This window comes from Heterodontus francisci, chromosome 19 (genome assembly GCF_036365525.1).
Source record: "Heterodontus francisci isolate sHetFra1 chromosome 19, sHetFra1.hap1, whole genome shotgun sequence".
Taxonomy (NCBI): Eukaryota; Metazoa; Chordata; class Chondrichthyes; order Heterodontiformes; family Heterodontidae; genus Heterodontus; species Heterodontus francisci.
The window spans coordinates 71,597,374-71,614,481 of NC_090389.1; the positions used below are offsets into that span (position 1 = coordinate 71,597,374).

The 17,108-nt window shown below is 40.7% G+C and overlaps 1 protein-coding gene across 5 annotated transcripts in view; it reads right to left on the bottom strand.

Moving 5' to 3' along the window:
* The window catches only part of pbrm1 (polybromo 1), an 85,391-nt gene that overhangs the window by 35,924 nt on the left and 32,359 nt on the right, over positions 1 to 17,108 (bottom strand). For 4 of the 5 annotated variants that reach the window (XM_068051914.1, XM_068051912.1, XM_068051910.1 and 1 more), the window contains 6 exons: positions 11,492 to 11,633; positions 11,303 to 11,400; positions 6,667 to 6,988; positions 5,803 to 5,905; positions 2,695 to 3,337; positions 908 to 1,128 (listed from right to left, as the gene is read on the bottom strand). In XM_068051914.1, the coding sequence (XP_067908015.1) occupies positions 908 to 1,128; positions 2,695 to 3,337; positions 5,803 to 5,905; positions 6,667 to 6,988; positions 11,303 to 11,400; positions 11,492 to 11,633 (1,529 nt within the window). The remainder of the gene's footprint in view (positions 1 to 907; positions 1,129 to 2,694; positions 3,338 to 5,802; positions 5,906 to 6,666; positions 6,989 to 11,302; positions 11,401 to 11,491; positions 11,634 to 17,108) is intronic. The other variant, XM_068051911.1, reaches the window with a different exon arrangement.

Here is a 17,108-nt window from a genome sequence, read left to right on the forward strand (position 1 = left end):
AAATAAAAGGGTTTTCCCTAATCACAATATTCTGGTTTGAGTTACAGCTGAGAGCTGTTTTTTGAGCAGCTTTGATAGCTTAATAAGTAGCTGAACCATGCAGACTATAAACTTCCCAGATTCAATCCTTGATCTTTGCTGAATTAGTTGATCTTAAGTGGGTTGTGGTAGCAGTATCTGGTGAGAACAAAATTGGGGTCAAATGGGACACCTCCATGGCCTCCTGACTCTCACAGTCAAGGCACACACATGAAGGTTATATGGCTGTAAGGAGAACCATACGGGCAAGATACTGCAAGGCAGTCAGCACCTGTTGAAACACAACCCAGCAAGAAGTCAACATTTTCAGAATAGATGGGAATGGGAGAATATTAGTAAATAAAGAAAAAGGAGCTACTATTAGTATTTAAAACCTCGATAAGAAATTCCAAATAACTAGGATTAAAGGAGAAGGCTTGGGAATTTTTGGACAAAATACTCCCTTCCATTTCAGTCTTGAACATGTTCCCATTTTTATACTATACTTTCAATTTCACAGTGACCTAATATTTCACATCTCCACTCCTTGCCTGAGCCATTTCAGTGACAAATAAAGGGGGCAAACCCTGTGCATCTTCAAATGGCACTGACTTGATTATGAGGTGAAACCTGTTCTCTTTTAACATTCATTGGCTTTGGAATATGTGAATTGTGATCACATTCTTGGGAGAGCTGGCTGGAAGAAGATATGGAGCCCACAAGCACAGGATGAACTTAAATAACTAACCCAAAATGCTTCAGGCCCTATTACAATGCCACAAAAAAGGTCAAATATTACCAAAAGACGTTAAAATTTTTTGGAATGTTTTAATTATTTATAAGGAGTACTGACGATTGTACTCAAACAAAAAACCCAAATAAACAGTACCTGATAACTCTTTTTTTTCCTCCTCTCTCTTCTGCTTATCCTCCTCTATTTCTTTTGGCAGTTTTTCCTTCTTTTCTTTTTCCAAGTCATGCTGCAAGTGTTTCATAGTATAGCTGAGAGCTGGTGAGAGTAGAATCTCTCCATTTTTGCACAACTCATCACGGATCTTAATGAAAAAATGCTGAAGTTCCACTGCATCCTCATAGATTTCAGAATCAGTTCTAAGTAGGCCACAAAGTTACTTGTTAGTACCATTCATGCTACACAGTCCAGTGCATTCTCTTCTACAGCCCACCACTATCTTTCCCTCTAATTTTCCTTTTTTCTATTTCTGGAGGTGGTGATATGCCGTAATATCATTCCAAGGTGTGGACAGCCTTCCTGTACATCACTCAGTTGGTTATTTATGTTTCAGCCTAAACAGTATCAGTACATTATTCAGCTGTGTGTGGGGGAGATTGAGAGGCAATCAAAGCCAAGGCTGAACCTGTTCTTACCCAATATCCACAACATGCACATGGATCGCTGCATAGAAAGCAAAAATGGGAATACCCTTCTTTAGCCAGAGACAGAGTTCAATCAGCGAGACTGCGCTGCTGTCCTGGCTGAGATCTGGTAATTCAGCAGGACCAGGAATTGAACCTGGGATCTTCCTGACCCATGTGGCCGAGTACCACACTGCAGAGTGCATTTACTCACTAAGCCATCACAAAGTCTATAAATACATTTATGCCAGGAAGTAGTACAGGTCATCATACATTCCTATAATTCTTATATGCAACAATTGAGCAGATTATCAGATACATTTACTTTTCTATTTAAATCCATGTCAAACTGATGAGATTAAAGTTTTCTTTTCTGCTGGACTTTAAAGGTATAAGAAGTATAGGTTTTCTCTACCAAGCTCCTTGTATGCGTAAGTCTACAACACACAACTTTTTATAAGTTGTCAATTAAAAAAAAACAATGGTTATCGGGATGTGCATGACACTACTGTGCGGCTATTTTAATGAGTAGATGGTAGACCCTTTTATTTTGTGTTAACTGTTTTTATGATTGACTGGCTTTCCAGGCTACATCAGAGAATATTAAAACAAGATGTAGTGAAAACATTTGTCAGGCCTAGTAGCGGTGGCAAGTTCTCTGAAGAAAACTAGTGAACCAGGGGGATTTCATGGCCATATTTTTCCCACCAATTGCCAAGGTTATCAAATTTAATCTCACAACTGGTCATGGTGGGATTTGAACTCTTAACCTCCAAATTGCTGAGCCAGTACCAAAACCACTACATGACTGTACTCTGTCCATCATCTGCAGAAATCATAAGGTGTCTTGTGAGGTAAATTTAAAAAAAACACTAGTGTAGTAGCAAATGCTCTTCTGGATGCATTTTATTACTGCAGATTACTGGCTACTTTATTTTGAATCTGCATATACTCTATATACTATTCCTGAGACAGCTGATAACAACACTGGATGCTCAAAAGTGAAAATTTCCCTTGTACTAACATTCCTCACCTTGATTAGCACAAAAGTACTTTTTTTTTTTTACTTCTCCTTTTAAGATGGGATTTAATAATAACGGAGAAGAAAAGGTAAACTAACAACACACAATTTTTTCTTGAAGCTTGATGTTTCTCACACTTCCATTCTATTGAGCACATTTTCCAGGAATGGTTTTAAATGATGGTAGACATCAATGCTAATAATACATATTTAGAAACTAATGCTATTAGTGAACGGTTAATCTGAAGAAAATGAAAGTTTGCACTTTTCAAGATGCTCACCTGTTTAACCGCCTTGCTCTTTCTAATACCTCAAACATGTGCTCCTGAAAAACATCAAGCCTTCCATACCGATTAGTTTCAATATTTTTTCTAATAATTTCAAAGGTCAAAGGTGGCTTGTTAGGGACACTTGGATCAGTGGCTGGAATTTCAGCTAAAGAGTCACTATAACAACGTCCTTCATCATCCTGGTGACTAAGGACGGAGACAAACAGATTGTGTATCAACTCCTGTATAAGTAACTTTACATTGGGAATGTGTGCATCATCATCTCCATCCAATTCCCTTTTAGCTTCTAGAAGGACTTTGTGAAGGACAAGTGCATCTTTATAAATAAGAGATTCTGGTTCGTTGTAAGTACAAGCATTATTAAACATCAATACAAATTCATCAACCAATGCATCAACGTCCTGGTACTTATTAGCCATCATATGACTTTTCACTTTCTCCATGTCAATTGGTTTTTTAATTGTCAGATAGTAATCCGGGAGTTCTGATCGAGTAGGTAGTCTGAGAAAGATGGCACTCAATCTTCGACCCCTGTTGTCTGTGTAGTTTTTGACTGCTTCATATAACTCATTTAATTTTTGCTGTAATGGGGTCAAGTACTTGGATTTTTTAGGGGAAATACCGCTCTTCCTGCCTGAAAACAAAAGTCAAAAGATGTTCAATGGCCATTTCGCAGGAATTAACACTGTAGCTCAAAAGGATTCTTTGAATAATTGCCAGTCCAAACTGACAACTATTTTTAGCAATTGTCCACCTATTGCAGTAAATATACGGCTAGTTATGAATAACATTCTTCTTTCCTAAATAACAGCAGTTTAGATGAAAATTTTAATTTCTTGGCTAGGTCATTATAATTCTTCTCTAACGTTAGTGGCTGCAAATCTTACACACCCTACTTACAGAACTAATTTAGTACCTTTGTTTACATAAAAACATGCTCAGATAGAAAACACGGACAACATTAAAAGAAATCCTAAATAATCTCTAAACTAGTTAGGCCAAATTTCTCTATTTTCTCCACAGTTCACTATGCTGGATTATATTTTCTACGACTTTGTGCTGCCAAATAAGTAAATCTGACTAATACTGACCATGTTTCCTGCCCCTAAGGGGCATCAATATTTTAGTAGACAAGAATAATTTAATGTCATCTTTCCTTTGTACATAAAAACATAGCTCAGTGCATAGTCTACACCTTTAAACTGGATGATAGTTTCACATACTGTAATTACGTCAATATTTCATCTTTCTGTTGAATAAGTTCATTACTATATTTGACATCTCAAATTCTGTGACAAAATCTTTAAAGGATTCAATAAAATGCAATAATATCAAGAATCTGGGGGGGTAGAACTTCCTTTGCATTTCACTAAGTTTTTAAATGCAAAATTGGCAATCCATTTACAAATTTTGTGGTGGGACATCCTGCACCAGGAGTGCATGAAAAAGGTGTCTGACGCTGCTGCCATATTGTTTAAGGCACACATTAGGTATTCCTGGCGGCCTTCTGAAATAAATGCCTGCCCCAATAAAATAATTCATTTTGTGCTTGAATTAGGACCCCTTTTGGAAATTGGTGGCAGGGAGCATTTGATTAGTTTATTCTTATGCCCCCAAAGAAATACATTGCACAATCACTGGGGAAGCTGGCTGGAGCCCTATTGCTATTGAGGTGTCTGAAAAGCCATTTTTGGCGAAGGATTTTTGGAGTCTTTTTTTTTGGCTATTTTGGCCACTTTTGAGAGTACACAGCTATTGACTTGTGCTGCACTGTAAGAAAGATGGGTATGTTGCTGGGATTACCACCGAGACCACCACAGCAGAAGGGTAACATCTGTGGACAGTCAAAGAAGATGGTGAAGTAGGCATTACAGTATGTGGGGCTTCTGGAACAGGATATCTTATCTCAACATGATACGAGCGCAGTGTGTGAGAAGGCTGTGCTCCAGCAAGCAGGCAAGAACTGACTTGTCACCTGTTGCAGTAGAATTGGAGCTAAACACCAGAGAGCACACAGCACTGCCTGTGGCTATGAAAGAAATGGTGGCTCTCAACTTCTATGCCACAGGCTCATTCCAGGCAGCAACATCAGTAACAGTCAGTCAGTTTACTGTCTGTACAGTAATCAGGCAGGTGGCTGATGACTTTGTTGCAAGGAGACAGTTTAATACAGGCTCCGGAACAGGAAGAGAGAGCTGATTCTGGGCCCACACAAATTTTTACCCCCAGAAGTTTAAAAAATTCCATTTAGCTTCTTTACGAGATGTCATTTGTCCTTGGCATTATTATTCTATGCTATTACAATAAAAGTGAGAATTTTTGCATCAATTAAAAATTTGGTCATTCAGTGCTGTCCACTATGATTTCAGTAAAATCAGGCGTACAGTCTGTAGAGTTTAATATTTAGTACGGATATCCAGTACTAGTTGAACTGCCATGGCTTTGCTCATAGACCAAGGTGAGACATAAACTGAAGGTGCAGACCCGAGCCGGGGGACTGAGAAGGTCAGAGAACCTTTTGGGATACTGGCCTCTAATGACTTTCTTCCTTTCTCTTTTTAGAATCTGGCATGGAGGTCAGCTCTAATGGTGCTCCAGGTTCTCCAGTTAAATTCAGTAAGTGGAAAATCAGGAGGTCTGAAAATCAGGGTTGTTGCTAAAACTACTGTGAAAGGGGGAAGAGAGCAGATTGCGAGACCAGCTAAAAACTTTAGACAGGAATCAGTGAGACTGAAGAAGTTGAAGCGGATCAGTCAGGTCAGGTAGGGTGCAGAAAGGAGGGAAGCACTCCTGAAGTGAGCCCAAGAGGTAGCGGGCTTGTCTGACAGAAGTAGGAAATGTACCAACCTAAATCACATCCTTGCAGATGTATTATAAACTGCTATATCTAAAGCAAAACAGACAAAGGTTCTCAGTCACAAATAATATGCACCACGTGGGGGTGGGGCAAGCACAGGTAAGAAACTATAAAAGTGATGGTCATACAACAGTATACTCTCTCACATTCAAAAAGATTTATCTGTTCTTTGTTAGCAATAATGAACTGCTTTGAGAATGAAAGTTAACCAAAAAAGCTAAATCAATTTTTAAACAACTTACTTAGTTTCAATTTAGGTGAAGCTGTATCATCATCAAGTAAAGGACCTAATTCTTTCCTTTTCTCTTTTAGAATTTTCTCCAGTATGTTGGCATCATTGTATACCTGTCAGTAATTCAAAAACTCTCATAAATTGATTTATATTCAAACTATATCAAGAAACTGTAAAATGATTCAGGGAGGGCTACTGCTAAACAAAAGTATTTCATTTTTAGTATGACAATATATAGATTAGAAGCATTAGCAAGAAAAAGTCAATTTCATTTTTCATGATCCATAATACATTTAATTCTATATAAACATAGATACATTATATATATATATATATATATATATATATATATAAAAAAAAATACACACACAAATGAATAAAAGGATTGTCACAATTGTTTCATGTACTAATTTACTTTATGAAATTCCCCCCATTTTCTCCTAAACTGTTTTCTCCTTCTTGCTTGTGCCCCTCTTTCAGGCCATGAAACACATTCTTAAATTGAGAAAGCAGAGACTGACTCTGGACTCTCTACCAGTGCTGCTTTATAACCAGCCACTGGAAGGTGCATGATAATAATCTGGGTTGACTTGCCCACTGGAGAATTTGTACCTTTCACAGAATGTTGAGGCTGAGGTTAGACTCACTCTAGGGCAAACCATAAATGTGAATTCATAGCCTTGCAGCACTGTGCAGTAGATGGTAGAAAATTGCAGCCTGCTTTTTGCAAATTAATTGTTTTTAGGTATTTTACGGTGTCAAGATCTATGGTCACATCCCCATCATGCAGATATATTGTTTTTACTTGAATATACAAGGAATTGTATTTTTGTGATTCAGAGGTGAGTTACCTTATAATAATTAGCATACATACCTGTGAGCCCTCTTCATTATAGTGCCTTGCATTTCGAAACATTAACTTCAAGTCATCTATAAATGCCTCCTCACTTGAGTATTTTTCACTACGTATGTTATGTTCTAGTATCTTCAGGTCAATAGGCTCCAGGATGACTTTATAGTAATCCGGATAGTCCTTTTTGGATGGCTTCACCAAAAATAGCTCACAGTATCTTCGTCCTGTTGTTGGATCATGAGACTCGACAATTGTATTGTATAGTACTTTCAGTCTGTGCTTTAACTGAGATTCAGTTTTCTTTCCACTCTTTTCTAGCTTCTTAATGCTGGAATTTAAAAATCTGTGTGTATACTTAATCATTAGTCTTCAAAGGAAAGGCAGTAAAAATAAAATGGAACACAATGCAAAACCAATAAATTCCATGCATGTCTGTTTACCTTTCTGCACCAAAATAAAGTAATTCATTTTTTAATCCAGAAAAATACAATTTATATCTATCAGTTTGCAATAAATTGTTCCCTGCCTAGCATTTATCTTTTTCAAAACTGCAATAAAACCAGTCAATTGTCATGGTGCCAAATTTGTGATAATTACAAATAGGTACATGGTCAACAAAATATCTAAAATTCCTCTCTAATTACAGAACAGCAGCATTCATCAGAATAAATAGCTTTCAGAATCAGAAAAGGTGATATGAACCAAAATTTTACTGCCCTCCTGTAAAGTTGAACTGCATGTAAAATTGCACAGGAATATCAACAGTCTTCTCAAAAACAGAACAGTCATGTATGGTGGATGCATTACTTATCCTATTCCACTATAAAGTTGTCATTTAAAATCCCCTATATAGGGGCTTCCAGATAGATGAGTTGTTCCCCTGACTGTGGATCTCATTGTGGTCATGCAGATAGATGCATCGATGCTGGCATCGATGAAGCTTGGAAGTCACTAAGCTCAATCATTTATGAAGCAGCAGAAACATCATTTGGTAAAGATGGAACCTGCAACAAGAGCTGGTTTGATACCTACTCAGCTGAGATGTTATCTGTCATTGATGCAAAAAACAAAGTCTATGTGATGCACAACATAAACCCAACAACTAAGACACTACATGACCTGAAAGTAGCCATGACAGCCTTGCAAAGGAAAGGGAGATACTGCACAAACACTGGATCAGCTTATGTCAAGAAATCCAAACTGCATGTGACAAAGGAAATCTACAAGCTATGTACGAAGGGATCAAGAGGGCGCTTGGCCCTGCCATCACCAAAGTTGCTCCCCTGAAGTCGGCCGGTGGTGAAGTACTCACCGACAGAAGTAAACAGATGTCCCACTGGGCTGAACACTACTGTGAGCTGTACTCCTGTGAGTCTGATATCTCCCAGTCTGCGTTCAACGGTCTCCCGCAACTTCCTGTTATGGATGAGTTAGATGAAGAACTTTCATCACTGGAGCTGGAGAAGGACATAGACCATTTAGCGAACAGAAGGGCACTGGGCAACCACGGAGTCCCAGCCGAACTGCTCAAGCATGGAAAGTTCCATTTATTGCCACATCTTTATAGCCTTCTCCTTCTCTGCTGGAAAGTAGGCTCAGTTCCACAAGAGATGCGTGATGCCAAAATCATCACACTATATATAAACAAAGGTGACAATACAGGGGCATCTCACTCGTTAGCATCATGGGGAAGGCCTTTGCTAGGGCCATACTTAAAAGATTGCATTTACTTGCAGACAGAGTGTACCCACAGTGCAGTTTCCGTGACAGCAGATCTACTGTGGATATGATCTTCTCCATACGGCAGCTACAAGAGATGTATAAGGAGCGTAGCGTATCCCCCTTGACCTTTTGTAGATCTCACTAAGGCATTCAACACCGTCAGCAGAGCAGGGGCCTACGAGATTTTGGGAAAAACTGACTCCTCCAAAACTCCTCAGTCTCATCCGCTCCTTCCATGACAACATGCGCTGCATTGTACAGTTTGATGGCTCAATTTCCAACAGTTTCAGAGTGAAGAATGGAGTGAAACATGGTTGTGTCCTAGCTCCCCACTCTGTTTGCTATCTTCTCCATGCTCCTGATCTTCACCTTCCCTGACGATATGGAAGGAGTCTACTTGCACACTAGGTCTGAGGGCAAGCTCTACAATCTATCAAGGCTGAAAGCGAAGACATAAACACATCATGTCCTGATCAGAGAACTCTTTTACGCTGATGATGCTGCGCTAGTCACTCATACGGAAACTCAGCTACAAAGACTCCTGGACTGTCTCTCCCATGCCTGCAACATGTTCTCCTTGACTATAAGTGTCAAGAAAACTGTGGTCCTCGGACAAGGTGGTGCATCTCCACCGCTGATCACACAAAATAACATCCCACAGGAAGTGGTTAGCAAATTCTGCTACCTTTGGTCCACACTGACAGACAATCTGTCCCTTGAAGCACAGCTTGATACACGCATAGGGAAAGCAGCTACCACCTTTGGCCAACTTGCGAAACACACATGGGAAAACACCAAGCTGACCCTTAGGACCAAGCTGATGGTTTATAAGGCCTGTGTTCTCAGCACCTTGCTGTATGGCTGTGAAACATGAATGACTTAGAGCTACCAGAAAAAGAAGCTCATTAATTTCCATCATTGTTGTCTGTGGTGCATTATGGGTATATCCTCGCAGGACAAAATCACAAATGTGACAATTCTCTCAAGTGGGCTGGCACCAAACAGAGGCAGTTTTGGTGGATTGGACACGTTCACAGGATCGAAGACGGTCGCATACCCAAGGACCTTCTGTGGGGTGAGGTAGCCGGGGCCAGACGACCAGCGCGGCGCCCAAAGTTCTGCTTCAAGAATGCTTGCAAGCGTGACATGAGGGTCCTAAATGTCAACTATTACACCTGGGAGTCACTAGCTGGCGAAAGAGGGAAATGGCGACACATCTTGTGGACTAGTATGCACTACCATGACGACCAGATGCTACAGCAGCTTGGCAACAGGCGCCAACATCGAAAACAACAACTCATAGCGTTACTTGGCTTCACGTGCAGAACATGTGGCAGAACATGCCGCTCGAGGATTGGCCTTCACAGCCATCAGCAAAGGTGCACCAAGAGAAGACAGCCCACCTAAATGGATTGTTTGCTGCGTGTTCATCATCTTTCATTGATGGAAGGATGCCAACCCAATCAGACATGCAATTCAATATCCTTCTGGATTCTGTTGTGATCTTGGACCTCAAACACCATTCTAAAATGTTCCACGAAGAATTACCAAATAATTTATCATGTCTGTCTTATGCAGACAGATGATAATAAACGAGCAAGCAAGCTATTGTGCAAAGTCCTGTATCTTTTTTTGCAATTACAGATTCATAATCTGTTTCATGACAATATTTTCCATTGTGTTTTTCAGTGTCCTTTAGGCACAACACCACCTTCTCAAGGGCAATTAGGGATGGGCAATAAATAGAAATCATATGTATTACGTCAAATCAGAACTTATTTAAAAAAAAACAAAAAGATAATGTTTCTGTTTTCCAAGCTCAATTTCACATGGTATGCATGCTATCATTTGTTCAAATCAAATGTAAGCATGCAAAATATCTCCAGGTTTAATGAATAGGAAATGTAGCAAAACTTTTTTTTTACTAAGAGTATGTTAAGTATGTGGAACAGATTATCGGCATGGGCATGGAATAAGAAATCTTAATGAGTTTCAAGAAGGAACTAGATAGGTTTTTGCCAACAAAGAGGACTGAAGGTTATTAGAAATGCACTAAGAAAATGCAGTGGCTAGATGGATCAAAGGTCTTCTCCTGCTTGAAATGATGTCGCGTAATCTGCTCGTTAAGCAGCGAGAAAAATTTGTTTTATTTCACTGAATGTCCATACTTTTAAGCTTTGAAAATCTGTGCAATGGAGTATGTAAAGTGGTGCATAATAACCTAGCGTGGCATTTGCAGCATCTCTCACTCACTAAGAAATATGCAGACAGTAAGTATCACGTATGAAATCGGTGGTGATATTTACAATATCTACACCTTAAAACTGAATGCAATACTCTTAAGTATCAGCATGGATACAGTCAACATTGGTAAATAATTTGCTAAAATAACTGAAAACCATTGTCAGCTATTATTTTAGTGAATTAATCTCCAAGTATTGAAACAAAGTAGAGTAATGCATATGTTGTAGCTATCGACATTTACAGCATCAAGATTTGATAACCATAAAATTACTAGATTGTAACTTGACCAATGTTATGACAGATGGCAAAAAGAAGGCACTACATGTTAAACATGAAATGGGCAACATAATCTCAGGAACCAGACCTTTTACGATAATAATGTAAACTAAAAGTTGTTCAAATCATATACACTGTGACATGAGAAATAAAACTGAATTTAAGCAAGTGAAAGAATAGAAAACCATAAAAACGGTTAAAAGTTTATTCTAATGCTTTAATATTTTAAGATCTGTAGATTTAGTATAGTATGGGTTCAATGGAAACCTGGCATCCTTCTGCATTGTCCACTATACATGGCTTTAGCTAAAAATGGTTATGAACAATAGGTAACAATATTCCGCCTTTCCCATAATCTACATATTAAATTTATAGAAATATTCAATTTTAAACATCTTAATTAATGCTGCCTTACCTCTTTCTCTTTGCACTGCCTGTATCAGATGTTATGGAAGATACCATACTGTCACCATCTTCAGTGTACTCTCTTCTAGCCAGCTCCTTCCTCTTTGCCTGAAAGAGCAATCCTCAGGAGTAAAGTACCGCACAGGAAATTATACAGAATATATAAATATTAAAACACAGCATACTGCTATTTTTATACCTGCATGATTTGCTGCAGCTTCAGCACTCGTTTGAAGATTGCAGAATTAGGAATATTATAGCGCTTGGCATTTTCAAACATTAGATTCATGTCAGCCTCCATTTGATCCAGGTTCTCAAATTCATTGTTCTTCAATTTTTTTCTGATTAGAAGAATGGAATCCAATACCATATTTATTACTTATTGCACGTTATAATATAGTCACATTTTTCGTCAGTTACCTGAGAAATCTTGGTTCCAAAATCATGAGTACAATGCACTATTAACAGTAAGCTTTGTTATAACTAAACAGACTAGTCTACTGTTAAATAAAAACTGTGATCTACATCAAAAGCAGAAATTTCAAAATATATACACAATGCAATCTCTCCATAAGTTCAACTAATAAAGAATATGTTACAGTATAGCAGCGCTGTATATCGGTGGTATAAGCATAAGATTCCAGGTTTTCATCTGTTACAAACAAGACAAACTCCTGATCTGCGTTATGCAACCAGGGAAGAAAGGAGGGTAAGCCGTCGCTAGTGTTACAGAATTTCCATTTTTTGTGTTAAACTTGGAATCTATATTTCTAAACTGAAGAGGTTGACCTTTGGATGTTTTTTTGAAAGGAAGTTCAACAACAGTTGAACTGTAAACAAGTTTTTACTGGAAAGCAGGTAAACATCACAGGACTTAAAGAGCTATTCTTTGTTTGACAACAGAGAATTTATGATTAGCATGAGACTTACCTGGAAAAAAAATTGGTTTCACTTTGAACTGTTAAAAGATGCTGGTTTTGGACTAAAAGAAGTAATTGGAATTTGATATGCACTTCCAGGAGTTCAGAGGAAAACTGTTATCTCTCTTAAGTAGTGGGGTGACATTTGCGGCCTTCCAATCTGCAGGAACCATTCCAGAATCTATACAATTTTGGAAGATGCTCACCAATGCATCCACTAACTCCATAGCTACCTCTTTCAACACTCTGACCTGCAGAATATCAGGTCCTGGGCACTTATCAATCTTCAGCCCCATTAATTTCTCCATATAACCTTCTTACTAATTTCCTTCAATTCCTCATTCTCCCTTGGATCTCTAATTCTGGGAGATTTCTTGTACCTTCCTCAGTGAAGACAGACACAAAATAATCATTTAGCTTCCCTGTCATTTTTCTACTCCCCATTATAAATTCTCCTGACTCTGCCTGTATTGGACACACATTTGTCTTAGCCAAATGTTTCCTTTTTACTTATCTATATAAGCTTTTACAGTCCATTTTTATATTTTTTGCTAGCTTACATTCATATTCTATTCTTCCTTTCTTTATCAGTTTCTTCTTCCTTCTTTGCTGTATTCTAAAATGCTCCCAATACTCAGGTTTACTACTATTTCTGGCAACTTTAGCGGCCTTTTCTTTGAATCGTATACAATCGTTAACTTCCTTTGTTATCCACGGTTGACTGCCTTTACTTTTTGGGTTTTTGTGCCTTGAAGGAATGTATAGTTGCTGTAAACTATGGAACATTTCTTTAAAGTGTCAGGCAAACCCCACCTGCCAAAACTGAGGCACACATTATTTCGCCACATGAACATTAAAACTTAAAATTGCAAGCCCTGACCTGAAAGACATTTCCATGGTAACAGACAATGTTAAAACAATGGAGATCCAGCTGTGGCTCCTCCAATACACAGAAGTGGTTAAACCAGTTCCAGTCACATGTCTAGCTGGCTGGAGCTTTTGGATTTGAACCTCCAACAAAGGACATTTATTTCATTTAGAGATACAGCACTGAAACAGGCCCTTCGGCCCACCGAGTCTGTACCGACCAACAACCACCCATTTATACTAACCCTACAATAATCCCATAATCCCTACCACCTACCTACACTAGGGGCAATTTACAACAGCCAATTTACCTATCACCTGCAAGTCTTTTGGCTGTGGGAGGAAACCGGAGCACCCGGCGAAAACCCACGCGGTCACAGGGAGAACTTGCAAACTCCGCACAGGACGTTGAAATGATTGTTCCAGTTAAGGAACTAGTGACATGACTAATCTGCGCGGCAACCTGGGAGTCTTCTTTTGAATTTGAACTCCCATCAAAGGTATTTGAACTCAGAATGCATGTGCTCATGGACTGAGAACATCTGCTCTCCTGTCTGTCTGCCTGCTCATCTCTTAGGGAACTGAAACCATTGAAGACACGTAAACTGAGAGAGAAAAGATTTTCTATGTGCACAAAGTTTTAAGACGACTAATACTGGGCCCCAATGAAACGCAAGAACATATCTTCAATCAAGGACTACAGCAAGCTCGAGAAACAGTAACAAGATATTGTCTCAAACTGTTCTACTTATCTTTTCTTCTGCTCTTTTCTGTCCCTATTTTGCATGTTTATATCGCGTGTGCATGCTAGCGTGAGCGCGTCGTAACAGGGTTTGAACCATATGAAGTTTAAGGTTTAATAAGTTTCATCTTACTGCTTTAAACCAAAGAAAACCTGTTTGTGATCAGCTATTTGCCTGATAATTGGAAATTGTGACCAAGGAATCACAAAGGGGGAGCTCAAAATACAGAGTTTAAAATTAAACCCTGTTACAATAAGACCAGGTAAAGATAGCAAAAGACCCCTGCACATTGCTCACCTGGTCGTAGCAAAAGACAATCCATTGTCTATGTACTGTCATACCTTTTAACGTATTTTCCCAATCCACCTCAGCCAATTTGCCCCTCAGACCTTCATAATTTCCTTTGCTCAAATTTAACACCCTGGTTTCAGATTGAACTACCTCACTTTCAAACATAATGTCAAATTCTAAATTATGGTCACATTATTCATTAGCCCTTTCTCATTTTTTAAAAATTCATTCATGGGATGTGGGCGTTGCTGGCCAGGCCAGCATTTATTGCCCATTCCTAATTGCCCTTGAGAAGGTGGTGGTGAGCTGCCCTTCTTGAACCGCTACAGTCCATTTGGGGTAGGTATACCCACAGTGCTGTTTGGAAGGGAGTTCCAGGATTTTGACCCAGCGACAGTGAAGGAACGGTGATATAGTTCCAAGTCAGGATGGTGTGCGACTTGGAAGGGAACTTGCAGGTGGTGGGGTTCCCATGTATTTGCTGCCCTTGTCCTTCTAGTTGGTAGAGGTCGCAGGTTTGGAAGGTGCTGTCTGAGGAGCCTTGATGCAGTGCATCTTGTAGATGGTACACACTGCTGCCACTGTGCGTCGGTAGTGGAGGGAGTGAATGTTTGTAGATGGGGTGCCAATCAAGTGGGCTGCTTTGTCCCGGATGGTGTCGAGCTTCTTGAGTGTTGTTGGAGCTGCACCCATCCAGGCAAGTGGAGAGTATTCCATCACACTCCTGACTTGTGCCTAGTAGATGGTGGACAGGCTTTGGGGAATCAGGATGTGAGTTACTCGCCTCAGGATTCCTAGCCTCTGACCTGCTCTTGTAGCCACGGTATTTATATGGCTACTCCAGTTCAGTTTCTGGTCAATGGTAGCCCCTAGGATGTTGATAATGGGGGATTCAGCGATGGTAATGCCGTTGGATGTCAAGGGGAGATGGTTAAATTCTCTCTTGCTGGAGATGGTCATTGCCTGGCACTTGTGTGGTGCGAATGTTACTTGCCACTTATCAGCCCAAGCCTGGATATTGTCCAGGTCTTGCTGCATTTCTACACGGACTGCTTCAGTATCTGAGGAGTCACGAACGGTGCTGAACGTTGTGCAATCATCAGGGAACATCCCCACTTCTGACCTTATGATGGAAGGAAGGTTATTGATGAAGCAGCTGAAGATGGTTGGGCCTCGGACACTACCCTGAGGAACTCCTGCAGTGATGTCCTGGTGCTCAGATGATTGACCTCCAACAACCATAACCATCTTCCTTTGCGCTAGGTATGACTCCAGCCTGCGGAGGGTTTTCCCCGATTCCCATTGACCTCAGTTTTGCTAGGGCTCCTTGATGCCATACCCGGTCAAATGTTGCCTTGATGTCAAGAGCAGTCACTCTCACCTCATCTCTGAAGGTCAGTTCTTTTGTCCATGTTTGAACCAAGGCTCTAATGAGGTCAGGAGCTGAGTGGCCCTCGAGGAGCCCAAACTGAGCGTCACAGACTAGGTGACTGGTAAGCAAGTGCTGCTTGATGGCACTGTTGATGACACCTTCCATCACTTTACTGATGATTGAAAGTAGACTGATGGGGCGGTAATTGGCCGGGTTGGACTTGTCCTGCTTTTTGTGTACAGGACCTACCTGGGCAATTTTCCACATTGTAGGGTAGATGCCAGTGTTGTAGCTGTACTGGAACAGCTTGGCTAGGGGTGCGGCAAGTCCTGGAGCACAGGTCTTCAGTACTATTGCCGGAATATTGTCAGGGCCCATAGCTTTTGAAGTATCCAGTGCCTTCAGTCGTTTCTTGATATCATGCGGAGTGAATCGAATTGGCTGAAATCTGGCATCTGTGATGCTGGGGACTTCAAGAGGAGGCCAAGATGGATCATCAACTCGGCACTTCTGGCTGAAGATTGTTGCAAATGCTTCAGCCTTATCTTTCGCACTGATGTGCTGGGCTCCTCCATCATTGAGGATGGGGATATTTGTGGAGCCACCTCCTCCAGTTAGTTGTTTAATTGTCCACCACCATTCACGGCTGGATGTGGCAGGACTGCAGAGCTTATATCTGATCCTTTGGTTATGGGATCTGTCTATCACATGCTGCTTACGCAGTTTGGCACGCAAACAGTCCTGTGTTGTAGCTTCACCAGGTTGACACCTCATTTTGAGGTATGCTGGGTGCTGCTCCTGACATGCCCTCCTGCACTCTTCATTGAACCACGGTTGGTCTCCTGGCTTGATGGTAATGGTAGAGTGGGGGATATGCCGGGCCATGAGGTTACAGATTGTGGTTGAGTACAATTCTGCTGCTGCTGATGGCCCACAGCAACACATGGATGCCCAGTTTTGCAATGCTAGATCTGTTCGAAATCTATCCCATTTAGCACGGTGGTAGTGCCACACAACACAATGGAGGGTATCCTCAATGTGAAGGCGGGACTTCGGCTCCACAAGGACTGTGCGGTGGTCACTCCTACCAATACTGTCATGGACAGATGCATCTGCGGAAGGCAGTTTGGTGAGGACGAGGTCAAGTATATTTTCCCCTCTTGTTGATTCCCTCACCACCTGCCACATAACCAGTCGAGCAGATATGTCCTTTAGGATTCGGCCAGCTCGGTCAGCAGTGGGGCTACTGAGCCATTCTTGGTGATGGACACTGAAGTCCCCCACCCAGAGTACATTTTGTGCCCTCGCCACCCTCAGTGCTTCCTCCAAGTGCTGTTCAACATGGAGGAGTACTGACTCATCAGCTGAGGCAGGGCGGCAGGTGGTAACCAGCAGGAAGTTTCCTTGTCCATGTTTGATCTGATGTCATGAGACGTCATGGGGTGCAGAGTCGATGTTGAGGACTCCCAGGGCAACTCCCTCCCTACTGTATACCACTGTGTCACCACCACTGGTGGGTCTGCCCTGCCGGTGGGCCAGGACATACCCGGGGATGGTGATGGCAGCGTCTGGGACATTGACTGTAAGGTACGATTCCGTGAGTATGACTATGTCAGGCTGTTT